General features: G+C 49.6%; 1 protein-coding gene across 2 annotated transcripts in view; it reads right to left on the reverse strand.

The window, feature by feature from the left end:
• The window catches only part of TRIO (trio Rho guanine nucleotide exchange factor), a 4,034,553-nt gene that overhangs the window by 561,640 nt on the left and 3,447,509 nt on the right, over window positions 1-25,404 (reverse strand). For both annotated transcript variants that reach the window (XM_078687660.1, XM_078687659.1), the window contains exon 53: window positions 11,118-11,239. In XM_078687660.1, the coding sequence (XP_078543786.1) occupies window positions 11,118-11,239 (122 nt within the window). The remainder of the gene's footprint in view (window positions 1-11,117; window positions 11,240-25,404) is intronic.

Raw genomic sequence — 25,404 nt, forward strand, 5'->3', positions numbered from 1 at the left:
TTAAATAGCGGCGCGCCTCGCCGCGGAAACGCCCCGCTGCATACTCTGCAGGCCGCAGGGCCCAGAAAAAGACGGACGCTATGAGGAGATGGAAAGCCGGTATTTTGGGAAATGAACATTGGCAGGTACCTTGGTGTTTCCCCTCCACAGTACCCACTTGGGGAATACAGTTTTTGAGCACAAAGCCCCTGAAGCAACCACTTTGGTAAAGTTACGGACTACCTGTCCCAGAAGGCAATTTTGCAGGAAATCCCACAAGGGCGGGGCAGAATGGTAATAAGTCCACTCAGCTGTCGGGACTTTGAGCACAGAGCCAGTGATCAAGGGCATGGAGCCCGAAACCGGTATGGCGCTTCTGTTGGAGGAGTAAATACGCTGTACTTGCTGCCCATAATAAATGAAGGAGATTTTCCATCTGTGTTGGCGTTTCCTTGCAGGGCAACCTGAGCAGGGCAACCTGGTGTTTTGGACATTAAATAGCGGCGCGCCTCGCCGCGGAAACGCCCCGCTGCATACTCTGCAGGCCGCAGCGCCCAGAAAAAGACGGACGCTATGAGGAGATGGAAAGCCGGTATTTTGGGAAATGAACATTGGCAGGTACCTTGGTGTTTCCCCTCCACAGTACCCACTTGGGGAATACAGTTTTTGAGCACAAAGCCCCTGAAGCAACCACTTTGGTAAAGTTACGGACTACCTGTCCCAGAAGGCAATTTTGCAGGAAATCCCACAAGGGCGGGGCAGAATGGTAATAAGTCCACTCAGCTGTCGGGACTTTGAGCACAGAGCCAGTGATCAAGGGCATGGAGCCCGAAACCGGTATGGCGCTTCTGTTGGAGGAGTAAATACGCTGTACTTGCTGCCCATAATAAATGAAGGAGATTTTCCATCTGTGTTGGCGTTTCCTTGCAGGGCAACCTGAGCAGGGCAACCTGGTGTTTTGGACATTAAATAGCGGCGCGCCTCGCCGCGGAAACGCCCCGCTGCATGCTCTGCAGGCCGCAGCGCCCAGAAAAAGACGGACGCTATGAGGAGATGGAAAGCCGGTATTTTGGGAAATGAACATTGGCAGGTACCTTGGTGTTTCCCCTCCACAGTACCCACTTGGGGAATACAGTTTTTGAGCACAAAGCCCCTGAAGCAACCACTTTGGTAAAGTTACGGACTACCTGTCCCAGAAGGCAATTTTGCAGGAAATCCCACAAGGGCGGGGCAGAATGGTAATAAGTCCACTCAGCTGTCGGGACTTTGAGCACAGAGCCAGTGATCAAGGGCATGGAGCCCGAAACCGGTATGGCGCTTCTGTTGGAGGAGTAAATACGCTGTAGTTGCTGCCCATAATAAATGAAGGAGATTTTCCATCTGTGTTGGCGTTTCCTTGCAGGGCAACCTGAGCAGGGCAACCTGGTGTTTTGGACATTAAATAGCGGCGCGCCTCGCCGCGGAAACGCCCCGCTGCATACTCTGCAGGCCGCAGCGCCCAGAAAAAGACGGACGCTATGAGGAGATGGAAAGCCGGTATTTTGGGAAATGAACATTGGCAGGTACCTTGGTGTTTCCCCTCCACAGTACCCACTTGGGGAATACAGTTTTTGAGCACAAAGCCCCTGAAGCAACCACTTTGGTAAAGTTACGGACTACCTGTCCCAGAAGGCAATTTTGCAGGAAATCCCACAAGGGCGGGGCAGAATGGTAATAAGTCAACTCAGCTGTCGGAACTTTGAGCACAGAGCCAGTGATCAAGGGCATGGAGCCCGAAACCGGTATGGCGCTTCTGTTGGAGGAGTAAATACGCTGTACTTGCTGCCCATAATAAATGAAGGAGATTTTCCATCTGTGTTGGCGTTTCCTTGCAGGGCAACCTGAGCAGGGCAACCTGGTGTTTTGGACATTAAATAGCGGCGCGCCTCGCCGCGGAAACGCCCCGCTGCATACTCTGCAGGCTGCAGCGCCCAGAAAAAGACGGACGCTATGAGGAGATGGAAAGCCGGTATTTTGGGAAATGAACATTGGCAGGTACCTTGGTGTTTCCCCTCCACAGTACCCACTTGGGGAATACAGTTTTTGAGCACAAAGCCCCTGAAGCAACCACTTTGGTAAAGTTACGGACTACCTGTCCCAGAAGGCAATTTTGCAGGAAATCCCACAAGGGCGGGGCAGAATGGTAATAAGTCCACTCAGCTGTCGGGACTTTGAGCACAGAGCCAGTGATCAAGGGCATGGAGCCCGAAACCGGTATGGCGCTTCTGTTGGAGGAGTAAATACGCTGTACTTGCTGCCCATAATAAATGAAGGAGATTTTCCATCTGTGTTGGCGTTTCCTTGCAGGGCAACCTGAGCAGGGCAACCTGGTGTTTTGGACATTAAATAGCGGCGCGCCTCGCCGCGGAAACGCCCCGCTGCATACTCTGCAGGCCGCAGCGCCCAGAAAAAGACGGACGCTATGAGGAGATGGAAAGCCGGTATTTTGGGAAATGAACATTGGCAGGTACCTTGGTGTTTCCCCTCCACAGTACCCACTTGGGGAATACAGTTTTTGAGCACAAAGCCCCTGAAGCAACCACTTTGGTAAAGTTACGGACTACCTGTCCCAGAAGGCAATTTTGCAGGAAATCCCACAAGGGCGGGGCAGAATGGTAATAAGTCCACTCAGCTGTCGGGACTTTGAGCACAGAGCCAGTGATCAAGGGCATGGAGCCCGAAACCGGTATGGCGCTTCTGTTGGAGGAGTAAATACGCTGTACTTGCTGCCCATAATAAATGAAGGAGATTTTCCATCTGTGTTGGCGTTTCCTTGCAGGGCAACCTGAGCAGGGCAACCTGGTGTTTTGGACATTAAATAGCGGCGCGCCTCGCCGCAGAAACGCCCCGCTGCATACTCTGCAGGCCGCAGCGCCCAGAAAAAGACGGACGCTATGAGGAGATGGAAAGCCGGTATTTTGGGAAATGAACATTGGCAGGTACCTTGGTGTTTCCCCTCCACAGTACCCACTTGGGGAATACAGTTTTTGAGCACAAAGCCCCTGAAGCAACCACTTTGGTAAAGTTACGGACTACCTGTCCCAGAAGGCAATTTTGCAGGAAATCCCACAAGGGCGGGGCAGAATGGTAATAAGTCCACTCAGCTGTCGGGACTTTGAGCACAGAGCCAGTGATCAAGGGCATGGAGCCCGAAACCGGTATGGCGCTTCTGTTGGAGGAGTAAATACGCTGTACTTGCTGCCCATAATAAATGAAGGAGATTTTTCATCTGTGTTGGCGTTTCCTTGCAGGGCAACCTGAGCAGGGCAACCTGGTGTTTTGGACATTAAATAGCGGCGCGCCTCGCCGCGGAAACGCCCCGCTGCATACTCTGCAGGCCGCAGGGCCCAGAAAAAGACGGACGCTATGAGGAGATGGAAAGCCGGTATTTTGGGAAATGAACATTGGCAGGTACCTTGGTGTTTCCCCTCCACAGTACCCACTTGGGGAATACAGTTTTTGAGCACAAAGCCCCTGAAGCAACCACTTTGGTAAAGTTACGGACTACCTGTCCCAGAAGGCAATTTTGCAGGAAATCCCACAAGGGCGGGGCAGAATGGTAATAAGTCCACTCAGCTGTCGGGACTTTGAGCACAGAGCCAGTGATCAAGGGCATGGAGCCCGAAACCGGTATGGCGCTTCTGTTGGAGGAGTAAATACGCTGTACTTGCTGCCCATAATAAATGAAGGAGATTTTCCATCTGTGTTGGCGTTTCCTTGCAGGGCAACCTGAGCAGGGCAACCTGGTGTTTTGGACATTAAATAGCGGCGCGCCTCGCCGCGGAAACGCCCCGCTGCATACTCTGCAGGCCGCAGCGCCCAGAAAAAGACGGACGCTATGAGGAGATGGAAAGCCGGTATTTTGGGAAATGAACATTGGCAGGTACCTTGGTGTTTCCCCTCCACAGTACCCACTTGGGGAATACAGTTTTTGAGCACAAAGCCCCTGAAGCAACCACTTTGGTAAAGTTACGGACTACCTGTCCCAGAAGGCAATTTTGCAGGAAATCCCACAAGGGCGGGGCAGAATGGTAATAAGTCCACTCAGCTGTCGGGACTTTGAGCACAGAGCCAGTGATCAAGGGCATGGAGCCCGAAACCGGTATGGCGCTTCTGTTGGAGGAGTAAATACGCTGTACTTGCTGCCCATAATAAATGAAGGAGATTTTCCATCTGTGTTGGCGTTTCCTTGCAGGGCAACCTGAGCAGGGCAACCTGGTGTTTTGGACATTAAATAGCGGCGCGCCTCGCCGCGGAAACGCCCCGCTGCATGCTCTGCAGGCCGCAGCGCCCAGAAAAAGACGGACGCTATGAGGAGATGGAAAGCCGGTATTTTGGGAAATGAACATTGGCAGGTACCTTGGTGTTTCCCCTCCACAGTACCCACTTGGGGAATACAGTTTTTGAGCACAAAGCCCCTGAAGCAACCACTTTGGTAAAGTTACAGACTACCTGTCCCAGAAGGCAATTTTGCAGGAAATCCCACAAGGGCGGGGCAGAATGGTAATAAGTCCACTCAGCTGTCGGGACTTTGAGCACAGAGCCAGTGATCAAGGGCATGGAGCCCGAAACCGGTATGGCGCTTCTGTTGGAGGAGTAAATACGCTGTACTTGCTGCCCATAATAAATGAAGGAGATTTTCCATCTGTGTTGGCGTTTCCTTGCAGGGCAACCTGAGCAGGGCAACCTGGTGTTTTGGACATTAAATAGCGGCGCGCCTCGCCGCGGAAACGCCCCGCTGCATACTCTGCAGGCCGCAGCGCCCAGAAAAAGACGGACGCTATGAGGAGATGGAAAGCCGGTATTTTGGGAAATTAACATTGGCAGGTACCTTGGTGTTTCCCCTCCACAGTACCCACTTGGGGAATACAGTTTTTGAGCACAAAGCCCCTGAAGCAACCACTTTGGTAAAGTTACGGACTACCTGTCCCAGAAGGCAATTTTGCAGGAAATCCCACAAGGGCGGGGCAGAATGGTAATAAGTCCACTCAGCTGTCGGGACTTTGAGCACAGAGCCAGTGATCAAGGGCATGGAGCCCGAAACCGGTATGGCGCTTCTGTTGGAGGAGTAAATACGCTGTACTTGCTGCCCATAATAAATGAAGGAGATTTTCCATCTGTGTTGGCGTTTCCTTGCAGGGCAACCTGAGCAGGGCAACCTGGTGTTTTGGACATATATATATATATATATATATATATATCTGGTATGGTTCTCCTTTCATTTGGTCATTCACAAGATTATAGACTAGTAAAACAAGCTGCTTTACATTCCTTCAAGACATAGTGTGAAGGCTGCTCTCCACAGCTACCACTAGGATAGCTTTCTTTAAAGGTTGTCATAAACCTACCAACAATAAGGGTCGTTTGGACTGGTGCAAGGTGTCCACTAGAATAGTGGACAGCATATGCCAGACCAACTTCTCACAAGTTAAATCAAGGGAAGACCTAAGAGAGAAATGAGCCATGCTTCTGCCATGCAGCAAAAGGCGAAGCAATTCTGTTCGTGGCCCTTCAGGAATAGAAAGGAGAAGATTAGCAACTGAGTCCCAAAGAGCTGAGGATGTGCGTGCAAATACACAGTCCGTATTTAAAGCATGGACGCCTGCGCTGGCAGAGGCGAAAAGCTGGCGACCACAATCATCCAGCCACCGAGACTTCCTGGTGGGAGGTAACAATGGCAATGTGGGTGAATACTGTAAATTAAAAGCCGGCTGAACAACTAGGTCTTGAGCTGTTGGGTGAAGAGACAGGCAAAGAGGATCACCCGGAGCAGCGTGGTGCCTACGAGCAATAGCCCAATCAACAGAATCACCCAAAGAGGGTCTTGACCATGTGCCACGCAGAACGTCAAGTAGAGATTCCCCAAAGGATAGCAAACATCCTACTTCAATAGGCTCCAAATGGAGCAGATCAAATAAAGGATCGGAAAGTAGAGGCACCATTGGAGGCGGAAAGCTGAGTACAGCAGCCACCCTATGAACAGCACGCGCGAAGGATGCACTAGATATAGTCGCCATCCGTGTAGGTGACAACAAACTGTCTGTAGGAGACGGATGAAAGCTAAGCCTGCCACTAGACATGAGGAATGGAGGTGCCGGAGACTGACCCGAAGGCCAGGCAACACAGGGTACTTGCACTCTGGCTCCTTGATCTGGGGAGTCCAGGGAAGCATCACGTTGCAAATGAGGAGGCATAAGTGGTATTACCGGCGTCGACGGACGCCGCGTTGGAGACTTATCGGCGACCGAGGAGTTGAGAGGAGCAACCATCAAATGAATAGGAATCAATCAACGCCACATGGGAGTCACCTGGACGTCGAAAGCCTCCACAGAGGACTCGACTGGGACGCCGACCGACGTCGATCTCACTGCCAACTTCTGGGGAGGGGGGGGCACGAGGTGCGGGACCCGGCATCGCCAGTGCCACCTCCGACGTCGGCACAGGAAGCCGCACAGGGCTATGTGCTGACTGACGGGGAGGGCTGAGCTCTAGGCCCTGGCTTGGTAGTGTCACGCCGGCTCCGGAATCGGAGTCGACACACACACAGCCGGTACCGGGGAAACGTCCACAGACGAAGACCTGGCTACCTCTGTGGGACCCAAAGGCACACCAGGGAAAAGGGGCGTCTCAAAACAAGCCTGGTGTGCCTTAGAATAAGCCTCCATTTGGGCACGCGTTGCCCCAACACCCAGAAAGGGTGTATACAGAGGGTGAGGTTGCTGTGCGCCCTTACACGGCATAGTGCAAGAGGAATGGGCGGCAGCCGCACGGACATTGGAAAGAAATCTCCGTAAGTGACGCCTGTGCTTACGCTTACGCTTACCTGTTGTCGCACCGCGGTCGCGGGAGCGACCTCGGGAACAAGCCCGATCCCGAGAGGAAGAGCGGCGACGGGAGAGAGCCGGACTGGACATCCGTGCGGCCAGCAATTTCATGCGACGCTCCCTCAAGGACTTTGGTTTCATCCTCTGACAGGCGTTACAGTCCTTGGAGTCGTGGTGCACGCTGAGGCACCACATACAGATGACGTGCGGGTCAGTGCCAGACATCTGACACGCACAGGCTTCACAAGCCTAAAGGCCGGAAGGCATTGCACACTGTTCCCACGACACCGAGGGTGTCGAGAAGGCCCAAAAACCAGGCCAAGCAACTTCTGGTTTTCCAGGATACGCCCTCAGATGCGGAAAAGAAGAAAACTGCTGTCAGCATGCCGGGAAGGGCATATATGGCCCTGCTAATGTCATGTCCATGGACGACGTCAGGGCGAAGCCGCCCACCCCCCTCCCCCGGTGCGCGGAGGTGCTGCTGCGGAAAGTTTTCCAGTTCCAGTCAGACGCCTGGAGATATTCTAAGTTGAGGAATCTGCGGCTAGATGTTTCTATCAGATACACATAGCCTGCAATGGCAGTGTGTGGGTGTTAAGGTACATGGTCTCTAAGGGTGGCACAATAAGTACTGCATCCCTAGGAGGCCTTCCCTGGTCACAGTGCCCTTGGTACAAAAGGTACCTTTTACAAGGGGCTTGCTTACCTAAGGCCAGAGATGTGCCAATTGTGGGTACAAAGGTACAGTCTTGTGAACGAACACAGTCCCTGGGAACCTGATTAGCAAGGACCCAGGGCACATCAAGTCAAGTTTCATCAGACGTCAGGCAAAAATTGGATGGTAACCATACAAAAAGAGGCACTTTCCTACACAAGGGGCATAGAACTTCTTACCCCAGGCTCCGCAGCAGAGTCCCCAACTCACAGCCCCAGCCTGCCTTGTCCAGATCTTTTCAACACCTTCCTTGGGATCTACATTGTTTCCTCTGCCGGGTCTCTCTCTCCCAGTACTCCCATGGCATGCAGTATGGGCCTATAGTAATGAGGCGAGTATGGTAAAACAATGTTTATTTCATAAAGGAAAGTCAACAACTGGCGAGTTAACTGAATTCAAATGTTGGTGCGGACACAGCACGGGGGCTCACACACATACACAGGACGGAGGGGGGATATGGAATGGAACGAAGATCAGAAAATACATGACACGCTTCAACAAGGTAACTTATGCATTGTGTCATATACAATAAATGAAGACAGTACAGCTTCTTCCTCTTTCGAAACAAGCTAATGCAATACATAGTCTTTAAATCTAGAAGGAGGTGCAGCATTTCATTTGGAACGACCCATATCACTGAAAGGGACAGCATTGTTAGGACTGCATCCTCTATGGGAACTATTTCTATCAGTATCACTGATACTGGTACTAAAACCCATGTCGGCATTGGCATAATCACTTGCAAAAAGGGAATCACAATCCTGGGAGAAGGATGCGCTATTGAAGGTATGTGTAGGGATTTTAGAACAAACTGGCTTAGACACAAACAAATGGGACCTTTTCCTCCACAGGCCATTTCCAAAAGGACAGCTGTACCCCTTTTCTTGATCACTTTAAAATGGGTCACTGAATTTACTATTCACTTTTTTCTTCAGTACACTCAATCCTAACTTGATCACCTTCTTGGATGGATGAATTCTTACCCTTATTTCTGTTGTTGTAGTTACATTTTATTTTGTTGTTTCTCAACCACAAATCTATGTAATTGAATCTTATCTGTGACTCTTTTCCATGCTTCAGGCTAATATGGCAACACTCAGGTAATGGCCAGTCTTCCATGGAGTAATTCAAATGGTGTTTTACCAGTTGTTCTACGAGGAGTGCAATAGTAAGACAAAAATCGATGTTCCTCGATCTGCCTCAATTTGTACATGTGATCGAAGTGCAATTTGAATGGTTTCTTTGATTAGCCAATTCATCCTTTCTACTTGTCCATTGCTTTGTGGATGGTATAATGAACAATTCAAATGCTTAATGCTATTAACTTTCAAAAAGTTCAACATTTATTGGGAAGTGAACTGAACCCAACTGTCATTAACCAGATGGCGGGGGAAACCACAGCAGAAAACCATGTTAAGGAGGACTAACACCCTATGGTACTAGGCTGGAATAAAAATGTAACCTCCACTCATTTGCTGTAGTATTCTATAAGCACCAACGGATAACGCTTTTCAAGTGGAAGGGCATAAAGGGGTCTAATAAAGTCAATGCCAACCTTCAATCAAGGTCCTTCAGGTAATTTTACAGATATCATTGGACTTTTCACACTTTGAAAGTTTTGTCAGCGCACAAGCGCATAGTGCCTTAGTTAATAAATATTTCTACATCTTTGTCCATGTATGGCCACCAGTAGGCCATAGGTAACTTTTTTTCATGCCTGTTATACCCACATGTCCCTCAAGGACCAGGGTAATGAGTTTACCCTTGAGGGTATTGGGTGGGTCCAACATATCACCACAGAGCATAACATATTCCTCAATGGTAAAGTCTTCCCTTACCTTCCAAAAGGACACTTAGTATCCTCGAATCAGACCATCCATTCTCATTAATTTCTTAACTTCCTTAAGTACCTCAGCCTCACCAGATGTTTGCATCCATTCATTTTTGGATATTAACTCAATGGCTTCAAATTTATCATGCAACCATGCAACTGTTGACTCATCATGCTCTTCTGATTCTTCCTAATTTCTTTCATCCTCACATGGGGCATGTGATAGATAATCTGCAGACACATCATGTTGGCCCAAAATATGTACCACCAAGATTTAATACTCTTGCAGCTTGCGAGTCAGTTTTGATATTCTAAGGGAGATTTTTCTAGAAACCCCACCTTCCAGAATGCTCACCATGGGTTGTAGTTAGTTTGCAATATTAATTACTTGCCCCATGTAAAACTTTAATACTTGTTGACCGCCCACACACATGCCAACAACTCATGCTCGATGACAGAGTATCATGTTTCTGGCACCCTAAGTTTGTGTGAAGCAAAGGGAATGGTGTTATTACCTTCTTTTGACTCAGCACTGCCCATAAGCTGATTAGATTGCATAGGTAGTGACTATACACTGTAGGTTTTCATAAAAGGATTTCAATGACGGGCTTTTTCTACTTATTTCTTTAACTCTACCATGCCCTCTTTACATTCTTTATTCCAAACAAATCGTTTTTTTTTTAAATCAGATTCTGTGTAGGATCCACCTTTTCTGCATAGTTCTTAATGAACTTTGAACAGAAATTGCACATTCTTAAAAAATATGTCAATTATTATTTGTTGTGAGATGATGGTGCTTTTGAAATAAATGACACTAAAGATGGCTTGGATACTATTTTCTCCTATTACATGGCCTAAGTATTCTACACTGTTTTTATTGTTTTTAAATACATTTTTCTTTGTGCAATTAACCCACATTCTCTATTCTCTCTAACGCTCGTTTCAAAATTTCAACACGTTTAATAATAGTTTCACTGAACATTAAAACATTATCCCGTAATCTTTTACACCAGCCATTACCCCAAATAGTCTATTCATAATATGTTGAATAACAGCAGAAGCGGAATTAAGGCCAAAAAGCATGAGGCAAAAATGATATGCCCCCTCTGGTGTAATTAATGAAGTATATTTACTTGAATCCTTGTCTAAAAGCACTTGATTATATGCAGAACTGAACTCAAGTTTGGTGAAAACTTTGGCTCCTTTTAAGGTCATCTCCATAACGTTATCACTACATATCTGTAGTGATATAGGGGTGAGCGATTACAGTCATGGCTGAAGTCCAATCTAAGACTGTGTACAGTATATGAATCTTCAATAAAACATGCTGTGAACATGTATAGCTGCCTATACTTATATCAAATGTAAAAACAAAGATTAACAAAAATAAACAAACTAAACACTTGCCTTAATGTCATAAAAAAAATCAAGCTCTTTTGTATATTACTTGGAAAAGCTGCATAGTCTGAGGACAGTCCAGCAGATGCATGAACAGCACAGGTTAAAGTCATAACGAGACAGCCTGCACTGGAATCCAAACAATCTTCAGAAGATAGAACAAGTAATCACTAGATTTCTATTAAAAAGTGATTGAAATATCTCACATGGTGATTACCACACCAATAATTCACAATAAAACGAGCAATTTAAGATTGATAAGTCCCTATAGGTTTTATTGTGTACTGCTGTGACACACTTCCTACATGTTAGTACTGGAAAAGATACTCACCAAGAACTCGGAGGTTGGCAGATGATGTAACTGAACCAAGGTAATTTGCAGCTATGCAGGAGTAGGTGCCATTATCCTCTGAAGTTACATCTACAATTTTGAGGGTCGCTTCACCAACATCACTAAAAATACACAAGTACATGTAAGTGAGCAAATAAATGATCGAAAACTTACTTTAGTTGCAACGAACAAGTTACTTACCTTCGGTAACGATATATCTGTAAGAAACAGTAGTTAGTATTAGATTCCTTACCTTAGAATATCCCCAGGCGTCAGTCTGGATCCGGAAACTTTTGCGTAGCAGTACCCCTGCGCGTCGGTAGGCGTCGTCTGCAGGCGTCCCCTGCGGCTCCGCGTCGTCGGCGTCGTGCGCCGTGATGACGTCGCTGGAGTATATAGACGCCGCCTCCGCGCGCTGACGTCAGTTCTTTGCACACAGCTTTTCGGCGCCAGAACACGCAGAGCCATGTGAGAACTAACACTGGTGCCATTTGAAACTAGGGCCCTGAAAGGGATGACCTTAACCCTAGGTATCAGTTCGCAGAACGGGGAGGACGGGTGGGGCGGTAAGGAATCTAATACTAACTACAATTTCTTACAGATATATCGTTACCGAAGGTAAGTAACTTGTTCATCTGAAAGAAACAGGTTAGTATTAGATTCCTTACCTTAGAATAGATACCCCAGCAATACCAACCCCGGTGGTGGGTCTGCGAACCAATACAAACCTACACCAGAAAGTCCTGGAGGACCGAACGGCCAAAGAAGCCATCCCTCCGGACTTGACTGTCCAGGCAGTAGTGCCTCGCAAAGGTGTGCAGCGAGGCCCACGTAGCCGCCTGGCAAATGTCCTGCAAGGGGACACCCCGGCCCAGGGCAGTAGTAGCCGCCGTGGCCCGAGTAGAATGGGCCCTCAGCCCAACAGGAGGCTCCTTCCGAGCCAAAGAGTAGCATGCTTTGATGCACAGGACGACCCACCGAGAGATGGTCCGTTTTGTACCGCCCTTCCCTTCTTCTCACCCACGTAGCCGACAAACAGTTGGTCATCCACCCGGAACTGGCGTGTGCGATCCATGTAAAATGAAAGCGCACGTTTTGGGTCCAGACGATGGAGCCGCTCTTCATCCTTTGAAGGATGCGGAGGCGGGAAGAAGGAGGGTAAGGTGATGGACTGACCGATGTGAAAAGCAGAAACTACTTTGGGCAGGAAAGAAGGCCTAGTCCTAAGAACCACCTTGTCAGGATGGACGGACAAGAAAGGAGGTTTAACAGAAAGAGCCTGGAGCTCACTCACTCTCCTGGCAGAGGTGATGGCAACCAGGAAGGCCGTCTTTAAAGTGAGAAGACGGAGAGGACAGGAATGAAGCGGCTCAAAGGGAGCGCACATCAAGAATGTCAGAACGAGGTTCAAGTCCCACTGAGGCATCACGAACGGAACAGGAGGATACATGTGCGTGATGCCTTTCAAGAATCTCAGTACAATAGGGGACTTGAATAAGGATGGCTGATCAGGTAGCCTTAAGAAGGCAGAAAGGGCAGAAAGGTAGCCCTTGATAGTGCCCAGAGCAGAGCCCTGCTGGGCAAGAGAAAGAAGGAAGAGGAGAACCTCTGAAAGAGGGGCAGAAAGGGGATCCACAGCCTTTGCTGTGCACCATGCCACAAATCTTTTCCACCGGCAGGCGTATACCGACTTTGTGGAGGGACGCCTGGCTGCCAGAATCACATCACAGACTTCAGGAGGCAAGTCGAGTGGCCTCAACTGTCGCCGCTCAATCTCCACGCATGGAGGTGGAGGCTGGACAGGTTCGGGTGGAGGACCGTCCCCTGCTGCTGCGACAGAAGGTCCTCCTGAAGGGGCAGGCGGATCGAGGGACCGACTGACATGTTGAGTAGCTCGGGATACCAGTATCTTCGAGCCCAGTCCGGAGCCACAAGGATAACTTGGGCCCGGTCGCGCCTGATCTTCTTTAGCACTCTGGGCAGAAGTGGTATAGGCGGAAAGGCGTACAACAGACCGCAGCTCCACTCGCGCCGAAAGGCGTCGCCGAGCGAGTGCCGTCTTGGAAACTCCAACGCGCAGAACTGATGACATTGCGCGTTCTCTTCTGTGGCGAATAGATCTAACCAAGGCTCTCCCCATTGCTGAAAGAGGCCGTTCGCCACGTCCGAGTTCAGACGCCATTCGTGATCCACCGAGCACCGACGGCTGAGTTTGTCCGCCCTGGCGTTCAGAGAACCTGCCAGGTGTTGAACCGTCAGAGTCACGCCCTGACGTTCCAGCCATTGCCAGAGGCACAGAGCCTCCTGGCAAAGGGTCCACGACCCCACACCGCCCTGTTTGTTGCAGTACCACATGGCGGTGGTGTTGTCCGTGAACACCTGCACTACACTCCCGTTGACAAAGGGGAGGAATGCCTTCAGTGCTAGGCGAATCGCCCGCAGCTCCAACATGTTGATATGGAGCCGGGACTCCGCTGGAGACCAGATCCCTCTGATCTCCGCCTCTCCCAAGTGGCCACCCCAGCCCTGGAGGGACGCGTCCGTCACAACCACGTGCTCCGGTTGGGGAAGGGAGAGGGATCTGCCTCTGACCCAATCGCGGTCCGTAAGCCACCACTGCAACTGTCTCGCAGTGCCCTCAGAGATCAGGACATGGTCGGACAGGTTGCCCTGATGCTGGGCCCACTGAAACTTCAGGTCCCACTGCAGAGCCCGCATCCGCCACCTGGCGTGATGCACCAGAAGGATGCAGGAGGCCATCAGCCCCAGAAGCCGCAGCGTCAACCTGACCGAAATCCGGGACAACGGCTGAAAGATGGGAATCAGAGCCTGAATATCCCGGACCCGCCGTTCCGGAGGATAAACCCGAAACTGCGCCGAGTCGAGAACCGCTCCGATGAAAAGGAGCTTTTGAGAGGGACACAGGTGTGATTTCGGCACATTGATGGAAAACCCCAGCTCGTGCAGGAGGTCTGCCGTCATCTGAAGGTGGTGGACGACTGTTTGGGGCGAGCCCGCCTTCAACAACCAGTCGTCGAGGTAGGGGAAGACTGAAACCCCTAACCGGCGCAGATGAGCTGCGACCACCGCCATCACTTTCGTGAACACCCGTGGGGCGCTGGTAAGGCCGAATGGGAGCACGATAAACTGAAAGTGCTCGTGGCCTACCGTGAACCGCAGGTAACGCCGGTGGGCCGGCAGGACGGGGATGTGAAAATACGCATCCTGCAAGTCCAACGCTACCATCCAGTCTTGTGGGTCTAGAGCAGCCAAGACCTTAGCCAAAGTCAACATCTTGAACTTCTCCTTCCGGAGGAAGCCGTTGACGTCCCATAGGTCCAAGATAGGACGAAGGCCCCCTTTGTCCTTCTTGGGCACCAGAAAGTAGTGGGAGTAGCAACCACACCCTACTTCTGGCCCAGGAACGCGCTCGATGGCCCCCTTGGCCAAGAGGGCCGTAACTTCCTCCTGCAGAAGTGTCAAGTGGTCCCCCGACACACGGTGGTTCTGCGGTGGCATGGCTGGAGGAGTGGACTCGAAGGGGAGGGAGTAGCCCCTTCGGACGAGCTGCAGCACCCACCTGTCCGATGTAATCGTGCGCCAGTGGGAGTGGTGATGACGAACCCTGCCACCCACTGGCGTCACATGGGCCCGAAAGCTCGGACTAGGAAGATTTGGAGGCTGCAGCGGGGGGAGGTGTGGACTGACCTCGCCGCTGCCCTCTACCGCCACCACGGCGGAAACCACGGCCGCCACCGCGCTGGGGAGCGTTCTGCGGCGCGTGGCTGGCAGCACGCGTGGGACCGCCCCTTCCTTGGCCACGAAAGGGGCGAAACGAACCCTGCTGCTGGCGCTGGGTCGAAAGACCCAAGGACTTGGCCGTGACCCTGGAGTCCTTGAAGCGCTCAAGCGCGTTGTCCGCCTTGTCACCGAACAGGCGACTGCCATCGAAAAGCATGTCCATGAGGGCAGTCTGGACATCCGGCGAGAAGTTGGCGGATCTCAGCCAAGCATGGCGACGAATCGCCACCGTCGTGGACATAGCCCGTCCCAGCGAGTCGGTCGTGTCAAGACCACACCTAATCGAATACCTCGCCGCGTCCCGGCCTTCAACCAAGGCCTAGTTGAGCTTGTCCCGCACCTCCTGCGGGCACTGCGGCAGACACTCCGTGACAGTGTCCCACAGAGAGTGGGTGTAGCGGCCCAAGAGGCATGCGGTATTACAAGACCGCAGTCCAGCACTCAAAGACGAAAAGACCTTCTTGCCAAATTGGTCATATCGCTTCGATTCCCGATCGGGCGGAGCCGACGGGAAAGCGGACTGGGAAGTGGAGGCCTGGATCACCAGACTCTCCGGGGAGGGTTGGGTGGAAAGGAAGGCAGGGACGTCCGAACACGGACGGTGACGCCTGGCAACGTTCCGGTCAACCGGTGCACCGGAAGCGGGCCTGGACCAGGTGCCCAAAAGGACATCCGTCAGGGCCTCATTAAATGGCAGCAGAGGCTCCTGTGGGCACGACTGCGGTTTAAATACTTCGGTGAGGATGTTAGGTTTCACCTTAGCGACGGGGAGCTCAAGGCGCAAAGCCTTGGCAGCCCTCATCAGGACCACCGAATAGGCAGCCCCCGCCTCCGACGCCACAGGGGAAGGCGAGACAAACCCAGGGTTGGGCGACTCGTCCAGACCACTGGCCTCACCTAAGTCACCTACCCAGTCCACGTCATACTGGCAGGCTCGTGACAAAGGGTCCTCAGACCCCTCCCAACCCTCTCCATATTCGTCCTCATCGCCATAGGACGAGTCGACGATGTAAACCGGCTCCTCGGAGCCAATGGGGCCCAACGGCGCCGGACGACGCCGGTCCGACTCCGCGTCAGGAGTCAGAGAGGGATCGGGGGTGGCGCCGCGCGGCGCCGGCGCCGGGGACCCGACGCCGGCCGGAACCGACGGCGGAGTCACGGCGCCGCGCGGAGGCGGCACCACGGGTTGCCCCAATGGAATCGGCGCCGGGGAGGCCGGAGGACCAGCCGGCGACGACCCTGAAGGGCCCAGCGGCGCCGGGGCCGGAGCCGCCGGGGCCGGAGCACTCGGCGGCGTCGGGGCAGGTGCACCCGAACCGCTCGGGCTCCCAGACGGGACCGACGGGCCCGCAGGCGCCGTAGGCCCCGCCGGAGGAGACATCGCCCTCATAGCCATGAGGAACGCCTCAATCTCCTCGCGCGACGCGCCTTCCCCAGGGACCGACGGGTATGGGGCAGACGGCGTCGGCGACCCACGCGGGGCCGCGGGGGTGGGGCCACCCGAACCCCCGGCCGCATCACGCGGGCGTCGGGGGGAGTCGGGGGTACGATGATGACGCCCCGACCTCTTGTGACGCTTACCTGATGAACCGGAGGAATGGTGGCGACTCCCGGAGCGCTCATGGCGGCTCCGCGATCGCTCCCTCGACCGCTCCCTCGACCTCCGACCGGACCGGGACCGCTCTCGACGCGGGGCCGACACTCAGAGTTCGAGCAGCTTGCGGGACCGCTCCCGCCTAGCTTTACCTGTCAAGGCCCGGCAGTCGACGCAAGACTCGACGTCGTGGTCCGCGCCCAGACACCGGAGGCAGAGTCGATGGTGGTCGGTGACCGACATCATTCGGTCGCACTCGTCGCAACTCTTACCGGCACCTTGAAGAAGAGTGAAAGTTAACAAAACTAGGTCAAAAGACCGGAGTACTGCTCTTCGGATCTGCGCTAACTGGCGCGGAAAAAAGAAGAACTGACGTCAGCGCGCGGAGGCGGCGTCTATATACTCCAGCGACGTCATCACGGCGCACGACGCCGACGACGCGGAGCCGCAGGGGACGCCTGCAGACGACGCCTACCGACGCGCAGGGGTACTGCTACGCAAAAGTTTCCGGATCCAGACTGACGCCTGGGGATATTCTAAGGTAAGGAATCTAATACTAACCTGTTACATGTAAGTGAGCAAATAAATGATCGAAAACTTACTTTAGTTGTAACTAATAATCACACAGCTGTGATGATCCCTATTTGTAGTCATTATTGTGCAAATGGAATTATAAAAATAACAGTAAAGAGTGCAAGCATGAGTAAAAGTGAAGGGAAATAGCAAATGTCCAGACACATAGAACAAGTTACTTACCTTCTGTAATGCATTATCTGGTATAGACAGTATCTAGCTGCAGATTCTTTACCATAGAATCCTACCCAGGCGCAAGACTGAATCCGGAAACTTTTTCCACAGCATGTCAGCATGTTGACAGAGGGTGTATTGCGACTCTGAAGTGACCGGATGAGACGTTGACAGATTCCAAATAACCCCCTTGTCGACACGCTGACATTAGTTTCTTCTGTGACTATTTTCTGTACACAAAACGTGAAGCCACATATAGAAACCGCCTATTTAAAAAGTGTGTCAAATAATTAGAAAATTCCTAATTCAGGATATGAAGATCCATAATGAAATAATTCAGGGTTGTGAATTTCAATAACAAAATCACTGAAACAAAAGAGGACTCAGTTTGCAGAGCGGGGAGGATCGTTGCCATTCTTTGTGAGTGGGGAGGATCGTTAAGGAATCTACAGCTAGATCCTGTCTCTCCCAGATAATGTGTAATTGAAAGTAAGTAACCTGTTCATCTGATAGAGACAACTAGCTGCATATTCCTTACTTTAGAATCAAATACCAAAGCATAAAATCCCCGGAGAGGGGGTGGGGAGGGGGGGGGGGGGGTCTGCAAACTGATACCATTAAAGAGTCAAAGAGTCTCTAACTATAACAAAACCCCTGTAGAACATGAGAAAAAGACTGTTTTCAATGCAAAAATGGTCAGTCCCATGTACAAACTATATTTTGCGAGTTGCTAACCTATTAGCGACTCGCTATTAGGAAGGGGCGTGCCAAGGGTGTCCCTTCCTAATAGCGAGTGCAAAATTGCACATACCATTGTTTTGCAACCGCGGTTTACCACACTTTTCAAAAGGGTGTTAAACCATTCGCAAAAGGGAAGAGGTCCCCAGGGGACCCTTTACCCTTTGTGAATGGGTGTCAACATATTTTTTAAGGTCAGGCAGTGGTCCCAGGGAACACTGCCTTCCCTTAAAAATGTAAACTGAAAATTTTCATTTCTCTTTTATAAGTGCATCCAGTTTTCCTTTAAGGAAAATGGGATGCATTAAACAAAAAAATAATTATATATATTATATATATATATATATATATATATATATATATATATATATATATATATATATATATACCAACACACTCGTTCACGATTCACAAGAACGAAGTCCAGGCCACCAACAGTTTTCAAAATCCGGAGGATCCCGAAACGCGTCAGGCTCTGCTGACGCTGGTTATGCCTTTGTCTCCTCTTATGTGGAACGCGCTGATGTGGGAGTGAGCCCCACCCTGTGGGTAACTTGTGGACCTTGATTTGTACGGCTGACCCGGCCGGGGGGGCGCACCGTCGCAAATGCTTAGCGGTTCTGCTGCTGGTTGAAATAACTGCGGATCAGACCTATCTGGCGCAATTTTGAACGGGGGAGAACAGCAGAGGCACACCCGTGACTACAGAACTTATTTACTGAATTACAGCCTTCAGCCCACTGGGGTTTTATTGCAAAGACTACTGGTCCCAGAATGCAGTATGGATATGCTAACTCACCTGAGTGTTAGTGTTGCAATAAAAGAGGGACAAACACCGATGTCTTTTGTTGGCTGTCATTCGGTAGCAGAGAAGCCTTTGAAGAAGGGAGAATCCCGAAACGCGTCAGGCTCTGCTGACGCTGGTTATGCCTTTGTCTCCTCTTATGTGGAACGCGCTGATGTGGGAGTGAGCCCCACCCTGTGGGTAACTTGTGGACCTTGATTTGTACGGCTGACCCGGCCGGGGGGCGCACCGCCGCAAATGCTTAGCGGTTCTGCTGCTGGTTGAAATAACTGCGGATCAGACCTATCTGGCGCAATTTTGAACGGGGGAGAACAGCAGAGGCACACCCGTGACTACAGAACTTATTTACTGAATTACAGCCTTCAGCCCACTGGGGTTTTATTGCAAAGACTACCGGTCCCAGAATGCAGTATGGATATGCTAACTCACCTGAGTGTTAGTGTTGCAATAAAAGAGGGACAAACACCGATGTCTTTTGTTGGCTGTCATTCGGTAGCAGAGAAGCCTTTGATGAAGGGAGGATCCCGAAACGCGTCAGGCTCTGCTGACGCTGGTTATGCCTTTGTCTCCTCTTATGTGGAACGCGCTGATGTGGGAGTGAGCCTCACCCTGTGGGTAACTTGTGGACCTTGATTGATTGATTGATTGGTATATATATATATATATATATATATATATATATATATCTGCCTTATTGAAAAAGCATTCACAAACATGGTGGTATTCTGACCCCAGCAGGCCACCATCCCTGTGAGTGCTAGCCATTCACAAACTGTGGTAGAACCCAAGTAATAATATGAATAGAAAGCCAAACCCATGCATGCTCACTGCATAGGTCTTGCAGACGAAAATGCAGCTAAAAAAGAACTAAAGATCTTGAAAGCATGGAAGGATCGTAAACCATGATAGTAGGACAATTTTGCCAAATGACTCCATAATATAAAGCTTTCCCCGCGCATAACGAGACTCGAACAGTGTTCAATACCTGCAACACATAGATCAGCAGGCCATGCCATGGAGCAGATTCACTTGCCATATAGAATTCTATCGAGACCAGACATGCTCTGTAAACACAATGAAAGGTAATTTAACCATGAAAAAGCATAACAATTGCTCTATATAAAAGGCAAAGACAACACAACATAACCTGTGTATTTGCAACGTGCATAATACCTACAAAGGGTATGCCGGCATTGAATAACAGGTGTTTATTGTTACCCAACTCAATGGCACTCATTTTATCAACCTCAGAAGGATGAAAGGCTGAGTGGACCAGCTGAGAGTTGAACCTGTGACCATAGGAACAAACACAGGCCCATACAGTGGATACATTAGACCACAAAACCACCAGCAGCAATGACAAATATTGGCAAAGACTAGGCTAGGAAAATCTACTAGTGATAATACCAATACCTCTAGGATATCTCCAAGATGAACAAGTTACTTACCTTCGGTGAAACATTATCTGGTAGAGGCATAGTCTAGCCGCAGATTTCTTAACTTTTGAATTCTCCCCAGGCGTCAGTCTGGATCAGGAAATTCTTCAGCAATAGCTCTGTGTGCCGAGGATGGCGTCGTACGACTCCGTAATTATGTTGTTTCCAGTTGTGACGTCATATAAGTCCTCTCCAACGCGCAGACAGTTTCTTCTGTGAAAGCTTCTGCCCCACAACGCGGAGCCACGATAGAAACTGGCAGTGGAAACAGTGTGCCAACAAAGATAAATGTATATTTGAATCAATAGTTAGAAAGTGGAAATGAATAGTATGTTAATACCCAAAGTCTATAAGGAAAGACCAAATGGTTAGCCAAAGCACATAGCCATTCTAAACAGTGACCGCGGGTGTATAAACCAGGATTGTAAAAGGAAATACCTCTTATACTACAGATGGTTCGCAGAGCAGGACGGATGGGTAGGGCGTTAAGGAATCAGGGGCTAAGACTATGTCTCTACCAGATGATGTGTTACCAAAAGTAAGAAGCTTGTTCATCTGATGGAGACATCTAGTCGAAGATTTGTTAACTTTTTATTTAAATACCACAGCTATACATCACCCGGAGGAGGGTCTGTGAACTAATCTTACAAAAGTTCTCGGAGAGAACCAGCTAGCTGATACTTCACAAAAGACAAGACATGCTTAGGAATTAGATGAACATGAGCATGGGTCCCCTTACAAAAAGTGTGTCAATGACCACAAACAATTAATTAATTAATTAATTAATTAATTGTGGGTTTCTAAAGCGCTAGAATCGACTCCCAAAGGAGTATCTCTGCGCTGTAGACCGCTGGGGAACCCGTCCTGGCTTTCCCTGTGAGATGGTACCTACTGGGTATCTCCAAGGTGAAACCAGGCATCCCCGGCGTATGTGGGGTGCCGTTGTGGAGATGAGGCAAGCTAATGCCCAGAGTTGCCGAGTGTGATCCCTGGTTAGAGTAGGCACCGAGGTGAGAATTATCGAGTCAGCTGACCCTGGTCCACGACCCTGCCGCGTCGGGGATAGAACCCTGGTCCCGTGCCGTCCTCTGCTTCCGGGTCTGCCGCCTCTAACCAGTGAGCCACACTACTCCACAATGTAAGTAAAAACAATCCTGCAGGCACAGAACAACAGAGTTCCAAATGTAGCAAAAATATACTGTGTTAAAAGACAACAGTCAAAAGTAAAACAATAGTATATGACCCTCAAAAGGTGAAGTGAGCCTATGGACTAGGAGGACCAGAGGCAATAGTGAACGCCAAGTAAACTACAGTTTCTATCACCAGCAAAGAAATATCCAAGGGAAACCGGTCCTGAGAAACCAATAAAGAAGGGATCCCAGTTGACATACACACTAGAGCCAAGATTAGTAAATGTATTTATCACAAAGTCTGGAAGACCTAAACAAAAACAAGGACAGATCAGGGGTGGCTCCTCCGCTATGGCAGAGGAGCGTCGCCCCACTGCTGAAAGGCAGTAGACAACATTTTTAAAAACATGAGAATAAAACTATTTTATTGTCATTTTAGTTTTCACTTTCAGCCGTAGACTGTAAGGTGGGGTTAAGGCATGTTGCATCTCACACAGCAGGGGGAGACACTGAAAGTGAGCATGTCCATTTGGCCGTCCGTCAGCCACACCAAGATGAATACTTTGATATTTCCAGGCTGTTCCTTGGAGAGATCAGCAGTGCTCAGGACCACAGGCTCTCAGTCCCTGCTGGAGAGTAAACGCTGCCTGCTCTGTACAATCCTAGCGCTGCTCTCATGCTGGGAGTAATAGCATGGGAGCAGTGCTGGGATTGTGTGGTGGGCTGGAAGCCTGTGCTCATGGGATTGAAGTGCCAGGAGCAGCGCAGCACGGAAGCAGAAGGAGCAGTGTACATTTCTTTTTCTTGCTTTTTTTTAATCACCCCCTCCCTCCACCCCTGTGCTGCCCCTCAATGTCGGATTAGCAGCAGCCACCACTTAGACTGATGCAAATGAAAGCCTGTACTTGGTTAAAACAGTATTATACAAAGTAACCACTACTAGGTGGAGAAGTGTGGCTCAGGGGTTAGAGGCGGCAGACCCGGAAGCTGAGATCGGTCCTGGACCAGGGTTCAATTCCCCGCCTCGGCGGGTCTTGGGCTAAAAATTCCACGGACTCGACAATTCTCGCCCCGGTGCCTCCTCGACTCACGGGTTCACACTCTGCGACTCTGGGTAACAGCTTGCTTAATCTCCACAACGGCCCCTCGCGGCGGGATGCCTGACTTTCACCTTGTGGATACCCTGCTATCTCACAGGGGAATATCAGGAAGGGTTCCCTAAGCAAGCGCCGGGAAACCCACTGCGGGTAGCTGTGCGCTATATAAGCTCAACTACATTTACATTTACTAGGGTCACACAACACGTAGAACCATAGAGATGGAAAGATGGCAATTATACATATTTGAATCTGCTATAAATATAGATCGAATATGCCCAAATCTATATAGCCTGTGCTCGGTGTATATACATAGATCCATAACCATAGTACATATAAATATATCTTTATATATACCTACAAGGTATAACAATATAATCTTGCATCATTTTATATAGCTGAGTTATATCTAAATATGTATAAACACAGATACAAATATACCTGTGTACATATACATAACATTTACACACACTCAAATATTATACACGCATAGATATAATAAAGCTGAAAACCAGCACAGGAACCCATACAACAGAAAATAGAGGCAGAAAGTAAAAGAAAGGGGGTTCGCACCCTCAATAAACAACATGGTTGACTTAGCATCAAGGTAATGCCAGCTGACCAAAAGTATCCTGAGAGGCTATTACTACCATAATCCTGAAAGAAAACAACAGGAAAATGAAACCTCGCCAACAGCAGACACATTTGTTTTTTTCTCAATCAAATAAACTTTATTTGGTTTGGCGTCGGAGAACCATAAAAGTTACAAAAATTGCATGTACATAAAAACAGTAATACGTTAATACGTTAAAACATGATTTAAAAAGTAAAACCCCATACACAATTTATAAATAGAACCCAACACCCAGCCTCCCAAATTAATCAGTAACCATGAAGTGCAATGTGCCAGGAGAACATATCTTCCTATTATATTTACTTTATGACGCACGATAAGCCTTCAAATCTAAGATCTTACAGAGATCATCCATTACCTAAACATCCATACAGGCCCTGGATTTCACAGTATATTTTAAACTATGAAGATAATACCATCCTCTTTCAACAGTTGAAGATATATAAGGGCAGGACGGGACTGAGTAAAAAATTATTTTTTTATGGGAACCAGAAATGCCTTCAAGGGGTTTTGTAAAACTTACATAAAAACATAAAATGCAGAAAATCCTGAGGAGACAGTCCGTTGCAGCCACAGGGAGCTAGCACTTGACCTCTACTGCATCCGATAGGGCTAGCTAGTAGGAGGTGAAAAAGGTTAATCAGAAACCTAGTTAATAAGAACCTCTCATGTGTTGATAAAAACCCCATAAGATAAGGTTCTGTTGTCGGAGTTGTTTTGAGCATTAAAAACATATGAACACTTGGTTTCGACATCTCCTGCTCCTCCCTGTCCAATTTCCTTGAGGTTAAAAAGGTTACCCTGATTAGTTCCACATCTTTCTTAACAATGGATTCGGCCTACAGAATAAATCAGCGCGCCGTACTCCTTTAAGGCTACTTTTAATGTAATTCAGCCAAGAAATTCGGGATGCATAATCAAGGGACATACACTCTCTTAAGATTAAATGGTTAAGAGTTAACTCCTTATTCAGCCAGCACTTCAACCAAAATACAAGAGGGCGCAGGGCCAGGACATCACTTAAGTAGAGGACCCCCAATTCCTCATGGGCCGCTAGGTTAGATATTCTGCGCGGAACACACAGCAGGTGTAGGAAGGTAGATCCCTGACTATGGTTGCCCCCAACTTTTTGCCTGGTGTTTTGCTGGTTTTCTGACTTAGTTGACCTGAGGCCCTGCTATTCAGGACCCCAGGCCCACTGCTCTCTCTGTTAAAATGGATTCCATGTACCCTAGGTACATATTCAATTGGATACTGAGTCACCTCATCAGTCCCTGTACAGTATACCTTAGGTATCCAGGGCATAGGTGTACCCAGGGCCTACCAGGGGCTGAAGCATGTATTATGCCACCCCTGGCTGGCCATCCAAAACTGACACAACTGGCTGCTTGACAGCTGGGAGCAAGGTGGTGTAATCACCCCTTGCTTTAGATATAGTATACCTATATCTAAAACCTAGAATGGGCACACAGATCTCCTATCAGTCACTCCTATGGCAGGCCTTAACAATCCTGAAGGCAGAGTGCTTGGAATCGTGTGATATGGTGCTCTGGCATGATCTGAGCCTGTCTGCGGCTTTCGGGATCATTCCCTTAGCCGTTTCCATGATAGCGTCAGACCATATACTCTTAAGTGCCTTATAATCCTCGCGGTTATGGTAACTTTGGTCTGACATTATCTAAACATGTCGTGTAAGGTGTCATACGCTTTGGAATACTACCCCCTCGCCAGTTCTGGCGACGGGGGTAGCATTCCACCCCTCTAGAGGGAGAAGACATGTTGGTAGCCTGTAACCCCGGTTAAAGTTGGACATAGCCTCAGCTCCACAAAATGGATGCTGCCACCGAGACACAAGTCTGACCTCCTGCTGCTGGGAGTCCTTCCAGCGAGGAGTGCTTGGACAAAGGGTTTCCTGTCAGGGGCGGTGCCAGCACCATCCCAGACAGGGTTTTGTGTATCCCAGGTAGGCAGGGCTATAGAGGAAGGTGACTGCAAGTGGCACCCCGGTGCTCACTGTGCATATGCCGGCTCAAACCAGTTCCTGGGGCACATCAGCCCCTGAGCTGGGGAGAGACCGGACAAAGGAGAGGGGTGTAACCACCCCCCTCCTAGTCCCACCCATAGGGCAGGACTTAGTCGCGTGCCAGCCCCTTTTCTCAGGATAAAGGTAGGAGCAGGCCCCCTTCCAAATTAGATCATCTTTGAATCCTGAACCTACTTCTTCCTAAGATTTCTCCTTTGTGACTAAGGAGTAGTCCCCCTGCAGCAGCAGGCACCAACCAAGCATCGCGGTTTGCTGTAAGTC

This window comes from Lissotriton helveticus, chromosome 4_1 (assembly GCF_964261635.1).
Source record: "Lissotriton helveticus chromosome 4_1, aLisHel1.1, whole genome shotgun sequence".
NCBI lineage: Eukaryota > Metazoa > Chordata > Amphibia > Caudata > Salamandridae > Lissotriton > Lissotriton helveticus.